Source organism: Loxodonta africana, chromosome 26 (assembly GCF_030014295.1).
Source record: "Loxodonta africana isolate mLoxAfr1 chromosome 26, mLoxAfr1.hap2, whole genome shotgun sequence".
In the NCBI taxonomy this organism is placed as follows: Eukaryota; Metazoa; Chordata; class Mammalia; order Proboscidea; family Elephantidae; genus Loxodonta; species Loxodonta africana.
Window position 1 is genome coordinate 45,592,086 of NC_087367.1, and position 21,827 is coordinate 45,613,912.

The window sequence follows — 21,827 nt, forward strand, 5'->3', positions numbered from 1 at the left end:
TTTCCACACCCCTGTTGATTCTGACCGTTGCATTTAGAAACAGGCCAAGTAGTAAAGCAGGGACCCTTAAAGGGCAAGCAGAAGGTTGGGCATGAAAGTCCCTGCTTTTTTGGCAGTCATGGCTTCTTGAGCAAAGCCAGGGAGGGATGGAAAGTCTCATTATGGAAGAGGTGACGAGGCAACTCTGGAGACGGGAAACAGTTCATCAACGAATCAGCAGCTGCACTAGCCTTAAGACGTTGAAGGAATGAAGGATCCCAGAGATACCGAAAAGAAAAAGGCAGACTTTGGCAGCTGCTTGAGTGCAGGATGGAAGGCACCACAGACTATAAGGAGGTTACCTACCAGAAGCCTGGGTGAGCAACCCTCCGGGGGCGTCAGCCTTCAGGTGCAGCTCACAGTCTTAAAGTCTTATGGGGGCCAATAGGTGGAGTAAAAGGTCCATGTAGGCTGGTATGAATGACCAGCAGCAGAAGGAGAAGTTCAGCTGACAGAAGACATGTGGCGTCTTGGCCCTGTGCAAGCAGCGCCTTCTCTTGTCTGTGATTAAAGGCCAGGGCTGAGTAGACTAAGTCAGTGGGAGCCCTAGAGCCCCTCCAACCTTAATGCATTCCCACCAGTTTGACCTGATGCCACTTTGGTTTGAGATATTAAAAAGCAGTGATGTGTTACAAATAGGCTTTGTAACAGCTTTCAAATGGCCCAACAGGAAATCCACAGAGCTGCTTTAGGGGCCATTCCATTGGAAACAGCCCTGGTGGCACAGTGGTTAAGCACTAGGCTGCTAATCAAAAAGTCAGTGGTCCAAACCCACCAGCCACTCTATGGGAGAAAGATGTGGCAGTCTGCTCCCGTAAAGATTTACAGTCTTGGAAACCTTATGGGGCAGTTCTACTCTGTCCTATAGGGTCGCTATGAGTTGGAATCAACTTGACGGCAATGGGTTTGGGTTGTTGTTGGTTTGTTTCCAGGGGCTGGGGATGGGCTAAGGCCTGGGCTGCAGAGGCCCTCCTCTCCTCACCTATAACAGCCTCATGTTGGGGTTTTTTTTTTTATATTGGGAGAAAGGTTTGGAAACTAAGGCCGTAAGCCAGCTTCATCCATGACACCTATGGAGGTCCAGCTTCCCTCTGAATACAAGCTCAGGCCTCAGGAGAGTGCTGGAATGGCCCCTCTGGATGGCGGGGGTGGGGTGGGTGGTGGTGGTGGTCTGGACACCCCAGTGCTTCCTTCCCTCCACTATCCCTCACTCAGACATTTTAAAGTCAGGTAGCTTCAGTTAGCATAGCTGATATGCTCTGACATTTACAATCAACTTGTGAAAAATTATGAGGAAACAAGAAGGAAATGAATAAAATCTAAGAAGCAAAAGGATAAAGCTTTCTTTCCAGATGCAGGTTTCTGAATGTTCTAGAACCACCTGGAGCAACTCCCTAGCTCGGGCTGGCCTTCCTCCTCACACACCTGCTCCTCCCCTTTCTCTTTGTAAATCAGAAGCCATCTTACTTGTGCTATTAAAGAGGGGTCTCCTGGGCAACTGTATCCTTTTGACAAAGTTTACCATTTACACACTCATTCATTTGCCCAACCAATATTTAAAGGACACTTACTATGTGTCAGGCACTATTCTAGGTGCTAGGAATACAGGAATGAACAAACAAAAATCTCTGCTCATATAGAGCTTATATTCTGATGACTAATATGACACCCATTTACAGAAATAAATAAAACATATGGCAGATCAGATTATGATAAGTGGTATGAAGAAAAACAAAGACGTGATGGGAAAAAGGTGCACGGGGCCAAATTGGGGGTGGTGGCTGAATTTTAAATAAGGAGATAGGAGAAGATCCTAATAAGAAGGTTAAATCTGAGCAGCTGTCTGAAGCTGGTTAGAAAATAAGGGAGCCCTGCGGACACGTAAGGGAGGAGCAGTCCAGGCGGGAGCAGCATATACAAGGCCCTGAGGAGGGAATCCACCTGCTCCTTCAGAGATGTATTATTGAAGGAGCACCAGAAGGCAGAGTGGCTGGAGTGGAAGGAGGGGAGGAAAAGAGGTAAGAGAGGAGATCAGAGAGGTAACAGGGAAGGGGAGAAATGTGTAGGGCTCTGGAGGCTCTGGGAAGGACTTTGCCTTTTCCCATTGGAGGACTGAGCAGAGGGAATTGGTCTGACATTTCGACAGGACCACTTTGGCTGCTGAATGGAGAATAGACTGTTCTGGGGCAAGGGTGGAAGCAGGGAGACCAGCCAGTTAGCTACTGCATTAATTCAGACACAATATGCTGGTGGCTTGGACCGGGGTGGTACAGGGGGAGGTGGTAAGAAGTGGTCAACTTCTGGACTGGTACTGAAGGTCAAGCAAATGGGATTTGCTGATGAAGTGGTTGTAGGTGTGAACGAATAGTCAAGGATGATGCTCAGGTGTTTTGCATGAGCCGCTGGGAGGATGGAGGTGCTGTTTACTAAGATGAGGAGATACAAAGGCAAGGCCGGGATCTGGGGACCATGAGAAGTGAAGTTTTGGATGTGTTAAGTCTGTGAGAATTCAAAGCACATGTAGAGCATGTAAATCCATGAGCCTGGATTAGACCATCCAGACAAGAGCTGAGGTGCAAGGCTTAAGCTCTAGGCCCAACGTTGAGCGATCAGGAGATGAGGGAGAACCAGCCAAGGAGACTGAGAAGGAGCAGCCAGGGAGACAGGAAGAAAACTAGGAGAAGCAGTGTCATGCAAACTCAGTGAAAGAAGTGTTTCAGGAAGAAAGAAAAATGATCAACTGAGTCAAATGATGAGAGATCAAATAAGAAGGGAGCTGAGAATGGACCTGTAACTTAGTAATAAGGAGGTCATTGGGGACTTTAGCAAAAGCCATCTACGAAGACTCTAGCCTCGATTTCCTGAGAGAAACACCTGCTTCTTCAGCTGGAAGGAGACTGTGGTGTGGGCAGGGCTGGGGCTATGGCTGCTGACATTCAAAAGTCCTCTAGTCCAGATGACCTTGCGTTCTGGGGTAGAGTATCATCCCTTTGGACAGTGACATATCAGAGACCTGCCTGCACCCCCGTTCCCATTCAAGATCTTGCTCCTCAAGCTGAGCCTCCTGTTCCTTCCCTGGCTCTGAGTGGGGCACAACAGGAGCTTAAGGACATGAGCTTACTTCATCCCCATCCCTCAGTTTACAGAAGTGGAAAAGGCCCAGCGAGGGACAGAGACCGCTTAGCAGCAGAACTGGGGCAGAGATCCACTTCTCTAAGACACCTGTCTATTTAAGACTCAAGGCTTTAAAGTCAGGCCATTCTGTGCTTAAGCCTTGGACTGACCACCTCCTAACCTCATGGATGTGGGCAAACTACTTAATATTCTGAGCCTCAATTTTGTCACCTGTAAATGGAGGGATACTGTATGGTTAAACGAGGTAGTGCATGTTGCTTTGTTGTTACTGACTACCAAAGACTCTAATTAGGGAACATTTTACTGTTCCTTTTTTTTAGGAGCCAGCCAGAATTGGAGGCTTCTTGGATTTTGCCTCAAAGGGTTTGGTCCTAAAACAGTTAAGTTTAGGCTGTGAGCTTTCCGTAGTCTTCAGGTAATTCCCCAGGGCTGGTCTCTCAGGCTCAGGCAGGGAAAGGCTTCTGGCCCCAGAGAGAAAGCTGGATTCACATGTTGGAGGCCCTGTGGGCAGGTCTGACACCACAGCTCTGCCTGGACCCCAGCTGACACCGGGCATCCTCTTGCCTCTCCAGTTTTCCCGGACGGGGTGTAGTCAGGTCTGCTCTGTGGGTGGATGAAGACAGGGTTTCTGGTCTCACTCGGCCCCTCTCTCTCTCTCCGCAGATCAGCAATGCCATCCTTATCATCTTTGTCAGCTACTTCGGCAGCCGGGTGCACCGTCCACGGGTGATTGGCATTGGGGGCCTCCTCCTGGCTGCAGGTGCCTTCTTCCTCACCCTCCCACACTTCCTTTCAGAGCCTTACCAGTACACCTTGGCCAACGTCGGTGAGTGGCCTCCTGCCTCTGCTTCAGGGCCATAAGAAATGAGCAGACATCTCACGAAGTTAGTGGGGTGCTTCTGGGACAATTCCATTCCACTGGGCCATGCTTCCTTGGCTTTTATTGTTTGGCTTCTCCACCAAGCTCATCTGAAGCTCAGAACATACTGCAGGATGTAAAGACATGGAGCAGCTATCTGAGCTCTGGCTTGTTGAGGAAGGCGCGTGACTTCTCTCCTGCTCTGATTCCCTGGGCTTTACCGCCTGGAATGATCCAAGATCCCCTGCCTGGGGATACTTGTGAGCAGCGCCTGCAATGGGGCTTGGCGGGAGGAAGGTTAAAGCGATGAATGTGACGAGATCTGTGGATAATTAATCATTTAACAGTCCCTGGTATTTGCACGTTTGTCCATCATTCTTCAGGTTACAGTGCACTCTTATCCTATGCCCTCATCTGATTTCTCTGGACACCGTGAAGGAGAAAGAAAAGGAATAAGACAAGGACACAGTGCCCAAAGACATCCAATAGCTTTCCTAAGGACACACGGTCAGTTAGAAAGAGAGAGGCTCAAGTATCCCGACTCTTAGGCTTCTATGACACTGTACCTTGGGTTCTTAGTGATGTGTCCTGTGGCAGGGTGAAATGTGTGAGGATTTTATGAGATTTGTAAAAAAAAAAAAACATAGTATTAAATTCCCTTTCCTTTAAAAACTATTTTTTTAACCAGAAAAATTCAAACTACAGCTAAGTCAAGAAAATAATAGACACCCAAGTACTGACCATCAAAATTTAGCAATTTTCCTTCAGATACCGCTTTTAAAAAACCTGTATAAAACATTACCTCCCTCTCGACGCCTCACTTCTTTCCCAGAGGGAGACACTGCCCTGCAGTTGGTATGCTTTTAAGCCTGTTGCTTATCTGTATATATTTCTCCTTCTAGTGGCCTATTTCTTTAGTCCAACTTTTTATTTCTTCTTACTGTTGGAATTATGCATTGTTAGTTATCCTTAAATTTCAAAATTCTCTTTCAAAAATTATTATAGAGTAAAATTGACTTTTAATTGCAGGTGGTACACAATAGTTTAAACACATGTACAGATTTTTGTAACCACCAAGGTGGGGATACGGAGTAGTTCCATCACCCCAAAAATCCCCCTCGTGCTATTCCTTTACAGTCATACCTACTCTATACCCTGGCAATCACTGTCCTGTTTTCCATCACTGTGGTTTTGTGGGTTTTGAGCATATCATATAAACGGAATCATACAGTGTATAATACTTTGAGACTGCCTGCTTTCACTCAGTGTAGCATTTGGGGTTCATCCAAGTTGTTGCATGTATCAGTCGTTTACTCCTTTTTATTGCTGAGTAGCATTCTGCTGTGTGGACGCGCCACTTTTGGTCTATCCATTGACCTGTCAAAGGGCATTTGTGTTGTTTCCAGTCTGTAGCTGTTATGAACAGAGCTGATATAAATATTCGTGTATAGATTTTTTCTGGGAATATAAGTTTTCATTTCCCTAGGTCAAATACCTAGGAGTGGAATTGCTGGGTCATATGATATGTGTATGTTTAAATTTTTAAGAAACTGACAAACTATTTTTTAAAGTGTCTGTACCAGTTTGCACTTCCACCAGCAATGTCTGAGAGTTACTTGCTCTACATTCTCACCATTACTTAGCATTGTCATTATTTATGTAGTAATACCTTACTGTGGTCTTAATTTGCATTTCCCTGGTGGTTAATGATGTTGAACATCTTTTCATGTATTTGCTTGCCTCTTTGATGAAGTGTCTGTTCAGATCTTCTGCCCATTTCTCAGTTGGGTTGTTTGTTTTCTTACTGCTGAATTTTGAGAGTTTTTTGTAATTCTGGATATAAATTCTTTTTTAGACGTGAAATTTGCTAGTATTTTCTCCTAGTCTTTAGCTTATCTTTTACATTCTTTTGGTAGTATTATTTGCAGAGAAAAAAGCTTTTAATTTTATTAAAGTTCAATGTATCAACTTATTCTTTTATGAATCATGCTTTATGGTGCCACATCTAAGAACTTTTTCCCTAATCCCAGATCACAGACATGTTCTCCTCTGTGTTTTTCTAAACGTTTTATAGTTTTACAATGATTTTTAGATCTATGATCCATTTTCAGTTAATTTATTATAAGTGTGAGGTATGTGTTGAGGTTTTTTGTTTTGTTTTTTTCTTTTTGCATACGGACATTCAATTTTTCCAGCTCCATTTGCTGAAAAGACTATCTTTTCTCCATTGTACTGTTTTTGCAGCATTGTCAAAATTCAATTGGTCATATTAGTGTGGGTCTATTTCTGGACTTTCTCTTCTGCTCCATTGATCTATGTGTCTAGCCCTTTGCCAATATCACACCTGTCTTGATTTCTGCAGCTTTTTATTAAGTCTTAAGATCAGGTAGTGTGATTCTTCCAACTTTAGTCTTCTTGTTCAAAACTGTTAGATCTGTTCTAATTCAGTTGCCTTTCCATATAAATTTTAGAATAAGCTTGTCTATACCTACAGGAAAAAAAAAAAAAAACTGCTGGACTCTTCATTGGAAATGCATTAAATCCATAGATCAATATGGGGAAAATTGACATGCATACTATATTGAGTCTGTTAATTCATGAACATGGTATGTCTCTCCATTACCCTTATATTTTAACAGTGACCTATGATTTAACAAGGAGAATGAAACAAGAATCCTAGAATTTTTTAGTGTCCACCACCTTCTCCCATCTTCCACATTATTGTTGACCAGTATTTCAGTTCCACCTGTTTTTACCCTTCCCCAAGTGGCCGTTATTATCACAGTTATTGTTTATAAATAAGTCAACACTTATATATGTTTACCCACAAGTTCAGTAATGGCTTATGTGCTCACCATTGTTTCTTGGATTTCACCCACCCTTGTTGATTCAATTTCCTTTTTCCTGAAATACATGCTACAGAGTTATTTTCAGGTCGGCCCATGAATGAGAAAATCTTAAAGTCATTGTCTGAATTTCACCCTTGCTCTTGAATTATAGATTAGCTACAAATAGGATTTTAAGTTGACGGTTATTTCCTCTCAGCACTTTGAAGGTATCATGCCTCTGTCTTCTAGCATCTCTTTATAGTGTTAGGACATCTCTGTCAGTCTGTCATTCCTTTATAGGTACTCTGTTGTTTCTCTATAGTTGTGTTTAAGATTTTCTCTTTTCTTTGTTTCATGTATGGTCACCATGAGGTATCTGAGTTTGGGTTAATTTTTGCTTATCCTGTTTGGAAGTTTAGTGTGCTATTTGTTTGGACCATTAAGGTTCTTCTTTAATTCTGAAAAAATTCTCAGCCAAAATTGCTCCTGATATTACTGCACCACTATTCTCTCTATCCTTTTAGATGTATGTTGGAGATTTTCATTCTGGCCTTCTTGTCTCATAACCCCTCTTTTGTAGTTTCTAGTGCTTATTCATCTGTGCTGCATATCAGGGGATTTTCTTGATATGTTTTTCTGTTCACTTAAGTCTCCAGTTCTGTTAATCTGATGTGCAATCCATCCTTTACATTGTAAATTTTAATGGCTCTGTATATTTTGAGGGAATCCTGGTGGCATAGCGGTTAAGAGCTACAGCTGCTAACTAAAGGTTCGGCAGTTCGAATCCACCAGGATCTCTTTGGAAACTCTGTGGGGCAGTTCTACTCTGTCCTATAGGGTAGCTATAAGTCAGAATCGACTTGACGGCAATGGGTTTTTTTGGGGGGGGATATATTTTGATAATTTCTAAAAGTTCTTGTAATAGTTTTTCAAGTCAGCCTGCCCTGTTTTCATGGTTTCTTTTTGTTTCCTATGGTCTCTATTTCATTTTTGATTTCTTAAATTATTTTAAATATATTTATTTTAAGTTTCAGATTATTCTATTAGAATCTGGATTGGTAGATCCTTTTCTTTGTATGTTTTATAATGTGTGACCATAAGATCATTCTCAGTGAGATTTTTTCCCATACAGGAATTTTGTGTGGTCACGGTTGTGGAAATAGCCCAATAGAGCGGTTTTGCATTTGTACTTTTTTAAAGGATGCAGGAAGTGGCCAGTTGGTATTGTAAGGAGTAGCAGCCCATAAAGGCTCAGTCCATAAATGCTCATCCTCAGTCCACTGTATTAGAGTTGAAGATGTCTGAGGATAAATTAGCTACCCAGGGAGGTGCTAAGGGAATAATAGATTCTGGTTTACTTAAATACCAAGCCCTTTTTTTTAGTCAGATGTGCAAATCAGGTTCAAGAGATGAATCCTTTAGCATGATAGAAGGGATTTCTTTATAAATTGTAAGACCTATGGGGGTGGGGGTAAATAGGTGCCTGGAATGGAAAAAGAATGGGGCAGGAACAGGGACATCTAATGATGAAATGTCTGCTGGGTTCTGGCCATGGGGATCTTTCTCCCATCTCTCCATAAACCGCCAGTGAACTAGTCATATCTCATAAATGCACTGTGGCCTTGGATCTACTGTGGGCTGTCTAAGGGCTGAGTCTTGCTTCCGGTGGGCATAGAGAGACCTTAGCCCAAGGGTCTGGCTATGCTCTTTCTCCCCTTTGGTCTAGACAAGGGGTTTGAGGCCAGCTCTAAAGGAGAGTCAGAAGTTGCTGGCTACCCTCTCAGGCCAGGTCCACTACAATGCCCTCTGTATAAAACCACAGTCCCTGCCTTCTCCGTTAGCATGAAGACTGGGCTAATGAAATCAGCAAGGGATCCTGGGGTGCTGGGTTCAGGCTGAGGGGAGGGCATCCTGCCAAGCACCACACCCTGCAGCCTGCTCAGCCTGGCGGATTGGCCCCCCAGGGCCTGGGTCCACATCCCAGTGGCATTTGCTTTGCATAGAGCAACAACAAGAGGATGGCTAGGATGGGCCTCTGAAAGCTGTCACTCTGCTTCTTGTTAGGAGACCATCTGTCAGCTTGATTTCAGCTCACCATGATCCTCCACTGCTCAGAGGGAAACACTCTAGCATTCAGACCTGACTTCAGTTCTATTCACCAAACTCTGCTGTTGTTATCAGGTGCTGTCGAATTGGTTCTGACTTGTAGCAACCCTATGTATAACAGAACGAAATACTGCTCAGTCCTGTGCCATCCTCACAATCATTGTTATGCTTGAGCCCATTGTTGCAACACGTGTCAATACATCTTGTCAAGAGTCTTTCTCTTTTTTTGATCCTCTACCAAGCGTGATGTCCTTCTCCAAGAACTGGTCCCTCCTGATAACAAGTCCAAAGCATGTGAGACAAAGTCTCATCATCCTTGCTTCTAAGGAGCATTCTGGATGTACTTCCTCCAAGACAGATTTGTTCATTCTTCTGGCAGTCCGTAGTATATTCAATATGCTTCCCAAATACCGTAATTCAAATGCGTCAATTCTTCTTCAATCTTCTTTGTTTATTGCCCAGCTTTTGCATACATATGAGGCAATTGAAAGAGGACCAAGGGGCAGTGAGAGACATAAGACAGCTTGCCTCTTAGGGCTGCAGGGAGGAATCGCAGGCCAGGAGAGTGGACTTTTTTGTTATTGTTGTTCATTTTATTTGTATAAATTCTAATTGTAACAGTAGAGCCCTATAGCCTCCCTTGCTTCATCTGGGGTTTGAGCAGCCACTGGAAGTACTCAGGGCTGAGCTACCTTTGGAGCACCTGCCTGGTACCAGAGGTGGGATGAGAAGGACTTTGGCCCTGGAACCAGGTCCTGGGATCTAGCTGGGGCTTGCATTGTGGGCCAATGGAGTATAGCACTATGCTAATACATGCAAAATAAAAATATTCATAAAGTCTCACTTCATGGAAAAAGTTTGGAATGTGACTCCTACTCCAAATGTATTCCTACGGGAACTTTAGTTTTGAATTATGCAAGGCTGTCAGGACAAATAAATCTCATTAAATTCACCACTCTGAATGGTGTGGTGAATCTGCACTGGCTTCCGGAGCCAGGCAGTCCTCCGTCCAAATCTGGGCTTGGATACTCCCTAAAGGCGGGACCTCGGGTAACTTCCCCTACAGCTCTTAGTTCCTCCCCATATAAAATGGATACATGAGAGACCCTCCCTCTCAGCTGCTGGGGCTGAGAGGATGCCTGTTCAGAACTGAACCCAGTGGCTGTCATGTGCAATGAACAGTAAGTGGTGGCTCTGTTACTGCTGGTGGTGGGGACAATACACATGTGATGTTCAGAAAAGTGGTGAGTCTTCAGGGTTCAAAGGAGGAAGCACCTTGCTTCCTGGGAAGGACGAGAGTCTGACAGCTCTTGACTGATGGGCCGGTTGGCCTGGGTCCATCTGAAGGCAGCTTTTCCTTCTGCCTCACAGTAGGTCCTTTACTCTGGATTAGAGCAGGGACCCTATCTCAGTGTAGTCCATGCTGCATCTTGACATGTAGTCCATAGGGTTTCCCTCAGTTTTAGTTTAGGAGGCCGTTCTATTCTATTCCCAGATTCCCAGGCTGGAGCAGCCTGGTGTGATGGAATCAACTTGATAACAGTGGGTTTTTTGGTTTTTTTTTTTTTTTTTTGGTTATAAGACAAATAAGGCACTCTGGTGGAACAGTGGTTAAGCACTGGGCTGCTAACCAAAAGGCTGGCAGTTCTAAGCCATCAATCGCTCTGCTGGAATAAAACGTGGCAGCCTGCTTTTATAAAGATCACAGCCTTGGAAAGCCTGTGGGAAGTTCTGTTCTGTCCTATCGGGTTGCTAAGAGTCAAAATCAATCGACGACAATGGGTTTTGTTTTTTGGTTGTTTTTTTGTAACACAAATATTACAAGCGGGTGACTTTAAATAACTGGAATTTATTTTCCTACAGTTCAGGAGGCTAGATGTTCGAATTTAGCGTGTGACTCTAGGAGGAGGTCCTTCTTTCACTATTTCAGCTTCTGTTGTTGTTGTTGTGTGCCATTGAGTTGATTCCAAACCCTAGCAACCCTATAGGACAGAGAACAGCCCCATAGGATTTTTAGGCTGTCATCTGTACAAGAGCAGATCACCAGGTCTTTTCTCCCACAGAGTGACGAGTGGGTTTGAACTGTTGACCTTTCATTTAGCAACCGAGCACTTACCCACTGTACCACCAGAGCTACTTCTAGTAGCTAGCAGTCTTTGCAGTTTCTGTACTTATGGAATCATCTGCCTCCATCGTTTTCAGGTAGAGTTTGTCTTCCCCTTACGTGCCTGCATCTTGGTCTAATCTGCTCTTGTTATAACTCAGAAATGATTAGGTTTAGGACACATACTCTGCATATGGGCTTGTTGACGTAATATAGAAAACTCTATTTCCAATGGCTTCCGACTCATACAGACCCCATACGACAGACTAGAACTGCCCCATGGCATTTCCAAGGCTATAAATCTTGATGGAAGTAGACTGCCACATCTTTCTCCCATGGAATGGCCAGTGGGTTCGAACCGCCAACCTTTCGGTTAGAAGCCAAGTGTTTAACCATTGTTTTGCCAGGGCTCCTTTCACAGGTATAGGGGTTAAGATTCCAACACATATCTGGGGAGGGACACGATTCAATCCATAACAATTGCCTAGTCTCCTTAGGCAAGCTACTTCATCTTGTTGAATCACAGTTTTCTTAACCGTAAAAACAGAACCACAATACCTTTACTTTCAGGGTACTCTGAGGGTAAAACCTCGAGTCACCTCCAACTCATGGTGACCCAGTGTGCGTAGAGCAGAACAGTGCTCCATAGGGTTCTCATGACTGTGACCTTTCAGAAGCAGATAGCCAGGTTTTTCTTCCAAGGTGCCTCTTGGTGGGTTCAACTTGCCAACCTTTGGCTTAGTAGACGAGCATTTAACCATTTGTGCTGACCAGGGGCTCTTCTGAGGGTAAAATTAAAACGAAATCATATGGGTAAAGTGACTGGTTGTTCAGCAAATTTCTCTTTTCCTGAGCTTGTTGTGGTATTTGAAATTCGTTACTCATGTCACCCAGACCTATTACTATGAGTCAATTAATGATTTCCTCCCCTTGGAGCAAAGCTGCTCCAGAAATGAGCATGGGAAATGAAGAGTAACTATGTGTTTTAGGAAAAAGAATTACAGAAAAGCTGATCATTGTGGGAATCACAGAGACCTTTAGCAACTAATTGCTAATTTTAAACAGGCCATGCAAAGGCTTTTGAATGTTTAGATTTTCTAAATGTCAGTGGGGTCCGGAAATGTGCCCTGGCGCCTTTGGAGAAAAGACTAGCTACCCAGCCAAAGCCTCCCAGATCAGTTCTGGAAGGCATGAAGAGGTTTTCTTAGAAGGGAAGCAGGCCAACATGTGACCAGTTCTCCCAGGAGATAAGAGTCTGTGGAAACGAGAGTCTGGTAGGATTAGGTGTAAACTGTGGAAGTTGGTTCCACGAATCCAGAGGGAAGTCTGCACACACACACACACACACACAATGGATGCACGCAGGCAGGAAGCTTCCTACGGATAAGCAGGGAGGGAAGAGTCGGGAATTTATTTTTGGTGCCATCCTGAAAAGGAAGGGAAGAGTCCTTTCGAGTTATTTTTTCCTGAAGTTCCCAGAACCGCAACCCGTGCTCACACATCCCAAGGGTGTCCCTGGGAAGGCAGGTGGTGGAAAACCGCAGGGTGAGGGAAGTGTTGGTGTCCTAGGTGACTGCAATTCCTTCATCAGTGGGGAACACGTGGGGCTGAGACTCAGTTCCCCAGCTCCCAGAAAAGAACCCACTCCACTAAACCATGTATGATGTGCAGGGTCTTCTAACTGAGGAAACTTTTCTTGAGTCTTGAGCTCAGGAAGACTCAGTGGTGAACACCCACAGTGGTGTGAAATGGATACACTGGGAAGCTGTGAGGAAAGTAAAGGGCACCTGGTGTGCAGGGAGGTGCAAGGGTGTTTGTAGGGTAATTGTGGAGAGGTGTGTGCGTGAAGGAGGTGTTTCTATCTGTGTGAAGTTGAGTGTGGTGAGGAGGTGTATGGGTGTAGAGGGGAGGTGGATATATGTGGAGAGGTGGGGATGTGAGAAATATGTGGGTGCGTGGAGGGCTAAGGTAGGAGATACATGTGAAGGGGAATGTGTGTATCTGTGGGTGGATGTGTACAGAGTGAGGGTGGGAGATGCATGTGAAGGGGAGTGTGTGTGTGTACCTGTGGGTGGGTGTGTGTAGGTGAGAGTCCGAGATGCACGCAAAGGGGAACGTGTATGTGTATTTAAGTGGGTGCGTGGAGTGTGAGATGGAAAGCGCATGTGAGGGGTGAAAACGCATGTATATATGTGTGCATGTGGGGATATGTGTGTGTGAATGGGTGTAGGGTTGAAGTGGAAGCTGCACAGCCTGGCCAGTTTGATCTATTTAACCTATAAAGGAAAACAAGAGTGAAGATCAAAGATTAGACTGGACTATAAGACATAAAATGATACTCATGAAGAGAGTGCTTCTTTGCTCAAGTAGATACATGAGACTAAATGGGCAGCTCCTATCTGGAGGCAAGATGAGAAGGCAAAAAGGGACAGGAGCTGGTTGAATGGACACGAGAAATCCAGGGTGGAATGGAGGAGTGTGCTGTCTCATTATAGGGAGAGCAACTAGGGTCACATAACAATGTGTGTATAAATTTTTGTATAAGAAACTAACTTGAATTGTGAATTTGACTTAAAGCACAATAAAAGAAAAAGAGTAGAGATCACAAACATATGGGTGTTATTAATTTAACTGAAAGAAAAATAGCCTCAAATAGATGAGCAGAACAAAACCTGATGAGATTTGATGTGGAACGTTTTTAAATGCATAATGTAGGAAAGAATAGAAACAAGCCCGGAGGAAAGATAGAAAACACGAGACTTCTGTGTTGAACGTTAGAGGAAGACTGGGGAAAGAACAAGGGGCTCTGTGGAAGAACTGGCCGTCTCCATGGCAAAGGCATGAGCTGGGCAGTTGGCATAAAAGTAGTTGGCTCTTCATCAAGCCCTTCTAACATCTGTTTTATGGGCAAGTCATAAACCCCCCTTGCCCGGGCTGGAAACAACCCATGTTCCCCTCCTGGTCTCCAGCACAGGCCTGAGTGAGACCTGAGCCCAGATCCTGTGCCCCAGCATTCTCTCTTGGGTACATTTAGTCATTTCCCTTGCTCAGGAATGAGCCTGGCTTGGGCCAAGCCTAGGAGGCAAACTTTGTCCCACTTCCCCAGAAGCACTGGCAGACTATGTCTCGGGCTCACCTGAGGCTGGTGGGAGGGTTTCCTTGGGACAGTCATCAGCCAGGGTGGAAAAGGAAGGCTAGTTACTGTCCAGTGGCTTTGGGCACCCTGGGAAAACTGTTGGGGAGTGAGGGATACCTCACAGAAACAGGATGTGGCCCCTGTCCTGCTGGGAAAAGTTATTTGAGAAAATCATTGCTCTTCCCGTCAAGGGAGGCCCTGGCCTCCCCAAAGACCCTGTGAATAGAAAGGGAGGAACATTCTGCTCTTCTTGCCACACTCAGTAGAGCCAGGGCCACTGGCTGTGCCCAGATACCCACTGTGGCCCAAGGCCTGAAATGGGAACCACCAGGTACTTTCAGCAGTATGTTAGCCAGAGGCCTAAGTTAGTGGTGGGAGCAGGTAGGGGCACCTCTGGCAGCGGGGCACCAATTAACAATTTCTATTCTGTTGGCCATCACAGTTCCCATCCCAGCTGTGAAAAATCATTCAGCAATTTAACAATAATTGCCCCAGAAGCAAGGATAGCTAGACTTCATCTTGCATATTTTGGACATGTTATCAGGAGGGACCAGTCTCTGGAGAAGGACATCATGCTTGGTAGAGTAGAGGGTCAGAGAAAAATAGGAAGACCCTCCACAAGATGGACTGACACAGTGGCTACAACAATGGGCTCAGGCATAACAAAGATTGTGAGGATGGTGCAGGACCAGGCAGTGTTTCGTTCGGTTGTACATAGGGTCGCTATGAGTCAGAACCAACTCAACAGTACCTAACAACAACAGCATGTTACAATGAAACTTTATTGACAAAAACAGGCTGAGGGTGGAATTTAGCCTTTGGGTTATAAATTGCAAACTTTTGGACTAGATAGTCCCCAAGATCTCTTCCAGGCCCTCCAGATATACAGAGTCAAACCCTGGGGACACAGGACCTCAAGGCTGCCTTGAAATGGATAGTCATGATTCCCAGGAACAGGCCTCTTTTTTCTCTCTCATGTCCCTCTTTCCTTAGGTTTCCCTGAATTCTGCCTTTCTGTACGCTACTTTGTGGGTCCCAGGTCTGCTCTCTGGAACCATCCAGAACAAATCCATCAGTCCACAACAGTGGAAACTGTCATCACATGATCCCAGGGTCTTGGCTTCGGTAGCTCTAGTCTCTTTAGCTCTTCCTCACAAAATAAGGCTTCAGACCCTTTGGGTCCAATGCTGCCAAGGCTGGAACATGGCACCCTTGGGGTGGTCTCCCTGGTAAGGAGACAGTGGGACTCTCCCCTCTGGATGGGAAGGCCCCCATCAATGCAGGCTGGAATTGTGAACTTGTGGTCAAAATACCAAGGATTTATCCCCATAAATTTTTTCATGCCAGGTCTAGCCCATTCAATTCTTGACTACCTAAATTCTTTGAAGTGAAAGTAATGCTTCGTATTTTATCCCCATTAGATGTATTCTCCTTGGTTGGGGCCCCTCCTTAGAGCCTTGGGTCTAATTTTGAATTTTCAGCCTTTGGACTGTCCTATTAATCATTCCTCCCAGCTTCACACCATTCATGTCATTCACATATCTTTAAAAAAGATTTTTCCTCACTTTCCCCCAAGTCCTTGGCAATAGTGTTGAACAGGTGCACATTTATGGTGGCCTTCTTCCCAGACTACACTAGCCCATCAGCACTGGGCACACTTTGAGCTAGCTCTGTCTTGAGAACTCTCCAGCCACATGTCCTTGTCACCACTGATGTCATCAAGGCTTTGTCAAAAGGCTTCCACCAGTCAAGTAACACTATGTTATGGTTTCCTGCTAGTCTCAGTGCCCCCATTAACAAAGGAAATGAGGTTGTTTTGGCATGACTGGCTCTTGACGAACTCATGTTGGCTCAGCTAATAGCTTTTTTTTTTTTTAAGAGCACCTCATCAATCTATTGAACAAATCTGTGATCTATAAGTTCTGCTTCACACCCTCTTGGGCGGTTGCAAATTAAGTGCACATCTCTTTGAATGTTAAGATTAAATATCTCTGAGCTGCCCCCTTGCTCTCTTAGGTTGTCTTGCTTCCCTCCTATCAACTGCAGAAACATCTACAATGATGAGCCGCCTGGCACTGCCTCCTTCCTTGGCCTGGTGGTGATTCCTCAGGGAGTAGATATATGTGCAAGGGACAAGCGTGTGCAGGGTGGTGAGCAAGGGCAGAGAGAAACTCTTAGCAGCAGTGTAACCCCCAGCTTTGGTTGTGTCATGTATGGTGGGCCCAGCTCACCCTTCCTGTGGCCTCCTTGATACAAGTAGGCATTTTCCCCACATTCCCCCTCTAGTTCCAGGGTGGCTGTGTTGGAAGGAGTTTCCAGTTACAGCCACAGAACTAGTCTCAGAAACTCAGTCTTGAGAGCAGAACAGAGGAACTGCCTCCTGCTCCTTCCTGAGCTCACTCTTTTCTTCCACAGATGAAAATTCTTCCAGGCATACCACTTGTCCCCATAACTCCTTTATTACAATTCCTCCACTGCTGGTGACCAGCACTTATCTTACTTGTCTCTAGTTTCTGGACTTTGTCCCCAAGTTCTTAAAAACCTGGCAACATTGCCTGTCTCTATGGTTCTGTCATCTCCCTTATTCATTTGAGTTTCTCAAAGTTACCCAACTATTTGGATGAAAATCGATCTTATTGTATGATCACTACATCCCAGAGACTCATTATTTTTAATCCTCATAAGGATATTACGAAGTAGGTATTATTATGTCTGTTTTGGAGATGAAGACACTGAGGCTCAGAGAAGCCCCCAGTTAGTGAGCAGTGAAATCAAGATCTGAACCACATCTATGTAGCTTCAAAGCATGAATTCCTTTCATTGCACCACAGAGATGTGCCCCAGAGGACTGATGGACCACAACTACCATGGCCTCCACCAGAGTGAGTCCAGAACAACTAGATGGTGCCCAGCTACTACCACTGACTGCTCTGACAGGGATCACAATAGAGGGCCCTGGACAGAGCTGGAGAAAAATGTAGAACAAAATTCTAACTCACAGAAAAAGACTAGACTTGCTGGCCTGACAGAGACTTGAGAAACCTCCAGAGTATGGCCCCTGGACACTCTTTTAGCTCAGTAATGAAGTCGCTCCTGAGGGTCACCCTTCAGCCAAAGATTAGACAGGCCCAGAAAACAAGACTAAAGGGGCACACCAGCCCAGGGGCAAGGACTAAAAGGCAAGAGAGACAGGAAAGCTGGTAATAGGGGACCCAAGGTTGAGAAGAGAGAGTGTTGACATGTCATGGGGTTGTTATCTAATGTCATAAAACAGTATGTGTACTAACTGTTTAATGAGAAACTAACTTGTTCTATATACCTTCATCTAAAGTATAAAAAAAAAGAGAGAGAGAGAGAGAGAACAATGTGCCCCAGGCTGTCAATCTCCATTTTGCTGGTTCTCCTGGGGCAGAAGAATATGTTCTCCTAGTTTTCCAAGATAGAACTCAGAATGTATTTCCTCACAGAAATCTCTTTGTAAATGGATGTTTCATTTAGTTAGAATAGAATACATATTAAGGGGCATTATGGATGCCAAGACTTCATTTCGTCTACTTTTGATGGACATATTATCAGGAGGGACCTGTCCCTGGAGAAGAACATTATGCTTAGTAAAGTAGAGGGCCAGTGAAAAAGAAGATCCTCAATTAGATGGATTGACACAGTGGCTGCAACAATGGGCTCAAACACAGCAAGGATTGTGAGAACGGCACAGGACTGGGCAGTGTTTTCTCTGTTGTACATAGGGTCACTATGAGTCAGAACCCACTTGATGGCACCTAACAACAACAACATGGATTATCAAGACTTTGTGGACTCCACTGGGAACCCAATCACTTTCTTATTTGCAAACAACCCAATTTACAAATGACTTTGAGATCACAAATTCTGAGTGAGTTAGGGACAGCCTGTACCAGACCTGCCAGTGAGTGTTGGTGGGGTTTTGGGAAGAACTTTTGAGTAGCCGAATGTAGGAGAATGAGGACATAGGTCTTTGAAAGTGGAACATTATGAATGAGGTTCCAGGGGTTGTGCTGATAGCCCGAGGGCTTGGCACCTTTGCAGTCAGATGGCCAACTCTGCAGAAACACCCCTGGCTTTCACCCATTGTTCTTTTAAGGATTGCTTTCTGAGGTTTGGGGGCAACCATATCCCCATTTGACCCTACTCTCCCACCAGCTTGGGGATGGATGGCTTTACCCAAGTACCATGACTTACATGGGGAACTTGCTGCTGCCCGCCTGTTACTTTGTAGAATTCTCCTCTTTTCTCTGCCAGAATGACTGAAATGACTAGCTAAAGGAAAGTCCCACTTGCCACAGCCTTCTCATGTGGCTTGATCTCTCCAGGGTCCTCTCTCTATTCTAGATCCAGGCTTTGTGCAAAGACCTCTTATCATACCCTTGACAGCCTTCCAGCTGGCTCAGCCTGGGCACACAGAGGGGTAGAAAGAAGGCCTGAAACATGTATCCTTGAAGAATGGAGTGGCCAGATTTGTTCCATCTTCATAGGTCCCATTCAAGGAAAGTAGACCTTTCTGGTGGAGAGTCTCCTGTATTTCCAAATCTGCCAATAAAACCTCATTGCCATCGAGTCAATTCCAACTCATAGCAACCCTATAGGACAGAGTAGAACTGCCCCATAGACTTTTCAAGGAGTGCCTGGTGGATTTGAACTGCCAACCTTTTGGGTAGCAGCCATAGCACTTAACCACTTAACCAGGGTTGCTATGAGTTGGAATCGACTCAATGGCAATGGGTTTTAATCTGCTAATGGGTCCAGAAATTAAAACTGAAATTCTGCATATTTAAATTGTAGGCTGAGACAGAGAGTTGACTCACGTGCAGCTAGGGTGAGGCTGGGGTAGCAGGAGGAGGAGAGAGGTGCTGGCCTGTTTCTAGTTAGCATTTCACATCCCTGTGAAAACTGGCAAAGCCAGGCCTCTGGTGTCCTGAGCGAAAAAGAATGTGCTCTGATGAACTTGAGCGGTCCAGAAGCCTGCCTCAGGGACAATGAGAAACAGACTGACATCTGCTAACAAAGAGACTCCCCTGCCTTATAGGGGCCCTCTCCAAGACAAAGGTAGGTGGCCTTGGGTGGGCAGGTGGCCTATGGGGACTGTGGTGGCTGGAAAAGACAGGCATTTCTCTGACCTCCCCAGAGGATTTGACATGGTGGGATAGTAGGATTTAACAGTCTCTGAGGGGGAGGCCATGTGCTTCCATAAGTTAAAGGGAGAGTAGTCGTGACAGAGCCTTTGCTGCAGACCCTGAGAAATGGTTAGAGGTTGCTGTGTCTTCCCTCACTTGGGTCGAGCTCCTGAAGAAAGCTGGGGAGTCTGCTCCAAGGAGGAGGGGGATGGAATGGGGAAAAGAAAGCCAAACCCCCCAATTCTGTCTGCCAGGGTTACCTACTGTCACAGTCCCTGGACCAGAGGGCTGACCATGGCGGGGGCCGGGGGGTGCTCCTGAGGCAAGGCAAGGTCTTATCTTCCCCTTCTTCCCATCCCTTGGACTTACCTGTTTCTGTACTCTTATTTTTAAGAGAAGATCCTAAATGTCTATTCTAGAAGATTCTGCCTCACCTGGTGAGCTGGCCAGGGCCACACACTGCAGGGGGTCCCAAACACAAGTTTCTGGGAAGCCCACACTGTGGCTGACTCTGAAATAAACACTTACCCCACATAAAGCCAGGCATAAGTGGGGATTAGAAGGCCCTACCCACTGCTGTTTCCTTTTCTTCCTGGCTCCAGGGCTCAAAGCCTCCCTGTCTTCAGGCCAGTCAGCTGCTACTTCCCTGAGAGCCGTGTCCACAGATGAAAGAAACCTGGCCCTCGGGTTAAATTTAACTGTCGTCTCCTTCATATGTGTCAGATCCTGACTGGGATGAGTTTAGGCCCCATTCAGGCTGGTATTGTGAAAACAGAGCTCCTTGGGAGATCTTGAATCGATTTGGAATCACTTTGAACTAGACAAAGATGATGTCCGTAGACTTGGATTTAATTGGGGCCGATCAATTATTTTTAGAAATAAACATTTTTAATAAAAGCCGTTTTAACTTATAATTGGAGATGTTTGAAGTTAATGATAATGGTTAAACCATCCCTGAGAATCTTTGCCTCCTGGACGTTTCTTTGGGTGACATTTCATGAGGATGTTTGTGGCACTGACATGCCATGCAGTGTGCCATGTAAAGACTTAGTAAAGGCTTGATATGCCAGTCAACATTTTTACAATCTTTGATGACCATTTAATGTCCCACGAAAAATAATTTTACCAGCCAAGTCAGCAACAATGTTCTAATACATGTGAACTTAGCAAAATAATGAGAATCAGCAAAATAAAGAACTAGCACTCTTAAAAGAAACATTTCTTCTCCGGCCCTTTGTTTTGCCAGAGGTCTTCCTCGTGCCTCTGTTTCTGTACAACAGACTCCCTGGGTAGTGCAAACAGTAAATATGCTTGGCTGGTAACTGAAAGATTAGAGGTTTGAGTTTACCCCAGGTGCCTTGGAAGAAAGGCCTGGCAAACTACCTCTGAAAAATCAGCCATTGAGAACCCTGTGGAGCACAGCTCTTCTCTGACACACATGGGGTCACTGTGAGTCCCAATCGACTTGACGACAGCTGGTGGACACTCATACAACAAACCTGGCCTTGTGTGTCTTACACACACCCCTCTGGGCAGTGCATTCTCCATCCACGCAGCTACCCAGCCCTCCCTTTCCTCAAGCCACATGCAGCCTCAGCTATTTTACCTCCTAAATACCTCCTGATCAAATCAACTCCCCTCCTTACGCACTGGGACTTAATCCTTAAAAACTTACTCCTTAAAAACTGGTCTTAATGCATCTAATGTGTTATTATTACACTGCCCCCTTGATGATCTTCGCCCTTCTGGAGTTTTCCATTTTCTTAGGACACAATCCTACCCCCTTCCCAGGACACACAAGCACTCCAGGAGCATCCATGCCTCGCCCCGGTTGTGCTTCATTTCACGTTGAGGAGGGTGCCCACGCACCTCCCACCCTCCCACATACTCTTTCTCTCTCCTCAAACTTAGTTTCCGTCTGCTCCTGTTGGCTTCTTGAGAAGCTTTTCCCAAACGCTTCCCACACACACAACACTGGGTTTGTTGCCTCTCTCAAGTGCTCCCTGGGACCCTGACCTCCATAGCTCAGCAAATACCAGGTGATTGTTTATTTGATGATCCAGGTCCAAAGGGTCTGTGCCTGTCTCAGTCACCTCCACATCTCCCAGCCCAGCAGAGTGCCCACTCACAGCTACTATTGGCCAAATAACTGAGTAACTGAAGAGTGAATGACCCAGCTTCAGGTTTTGGCAGGCATCATCCTAGGTGGAGCCAGAAAGATGGCAGGGGTGTGGAGGACCACGGACGGGTCAGGCCTGGGTGTGGTCGTTGAACGGCTCAACTGGGAGAAGGAGCTGATTCTGTGCACTTCTTTCCCAAAATCATCATTTGTCTTCAGGTGGTCTTTAAACCACTCTTGCATATAACATAAACCTGGCCCTCCCTGCCACCCCCTAGCCTATGAGACAACATACCACAGGGAGCCAGCTCAGCCAAATACAGTCACGAATGACAACAGCCTGTGGCTTTA

The 21,827-nt window shown here is 45.4% G+C and overlaps 1 protein-coding gene across 1 annotated transcript in view; it reads left to right on the plus strand.

Annotated features, from left to right (window-relative positions):
* The window catches only part of SLCO2A1 (solute carrier organic anion transporter family member 2A1), a 106,923-nt gene that overhangs the window by 55,790 nt on the left and 29,306 nt on the right, over positions 1-21,827 (plus strand). The window contains exon 3 of the mRNA XM_003419991.3: positions 3,838-4,000. Coding sequence (XP_003420039.1) covers positions 3,838-4,000 — 163 coding nt within the window. The remainder of the gene's footprint in view (positions 1-3,837; positions 4,001-21,827) is intronic.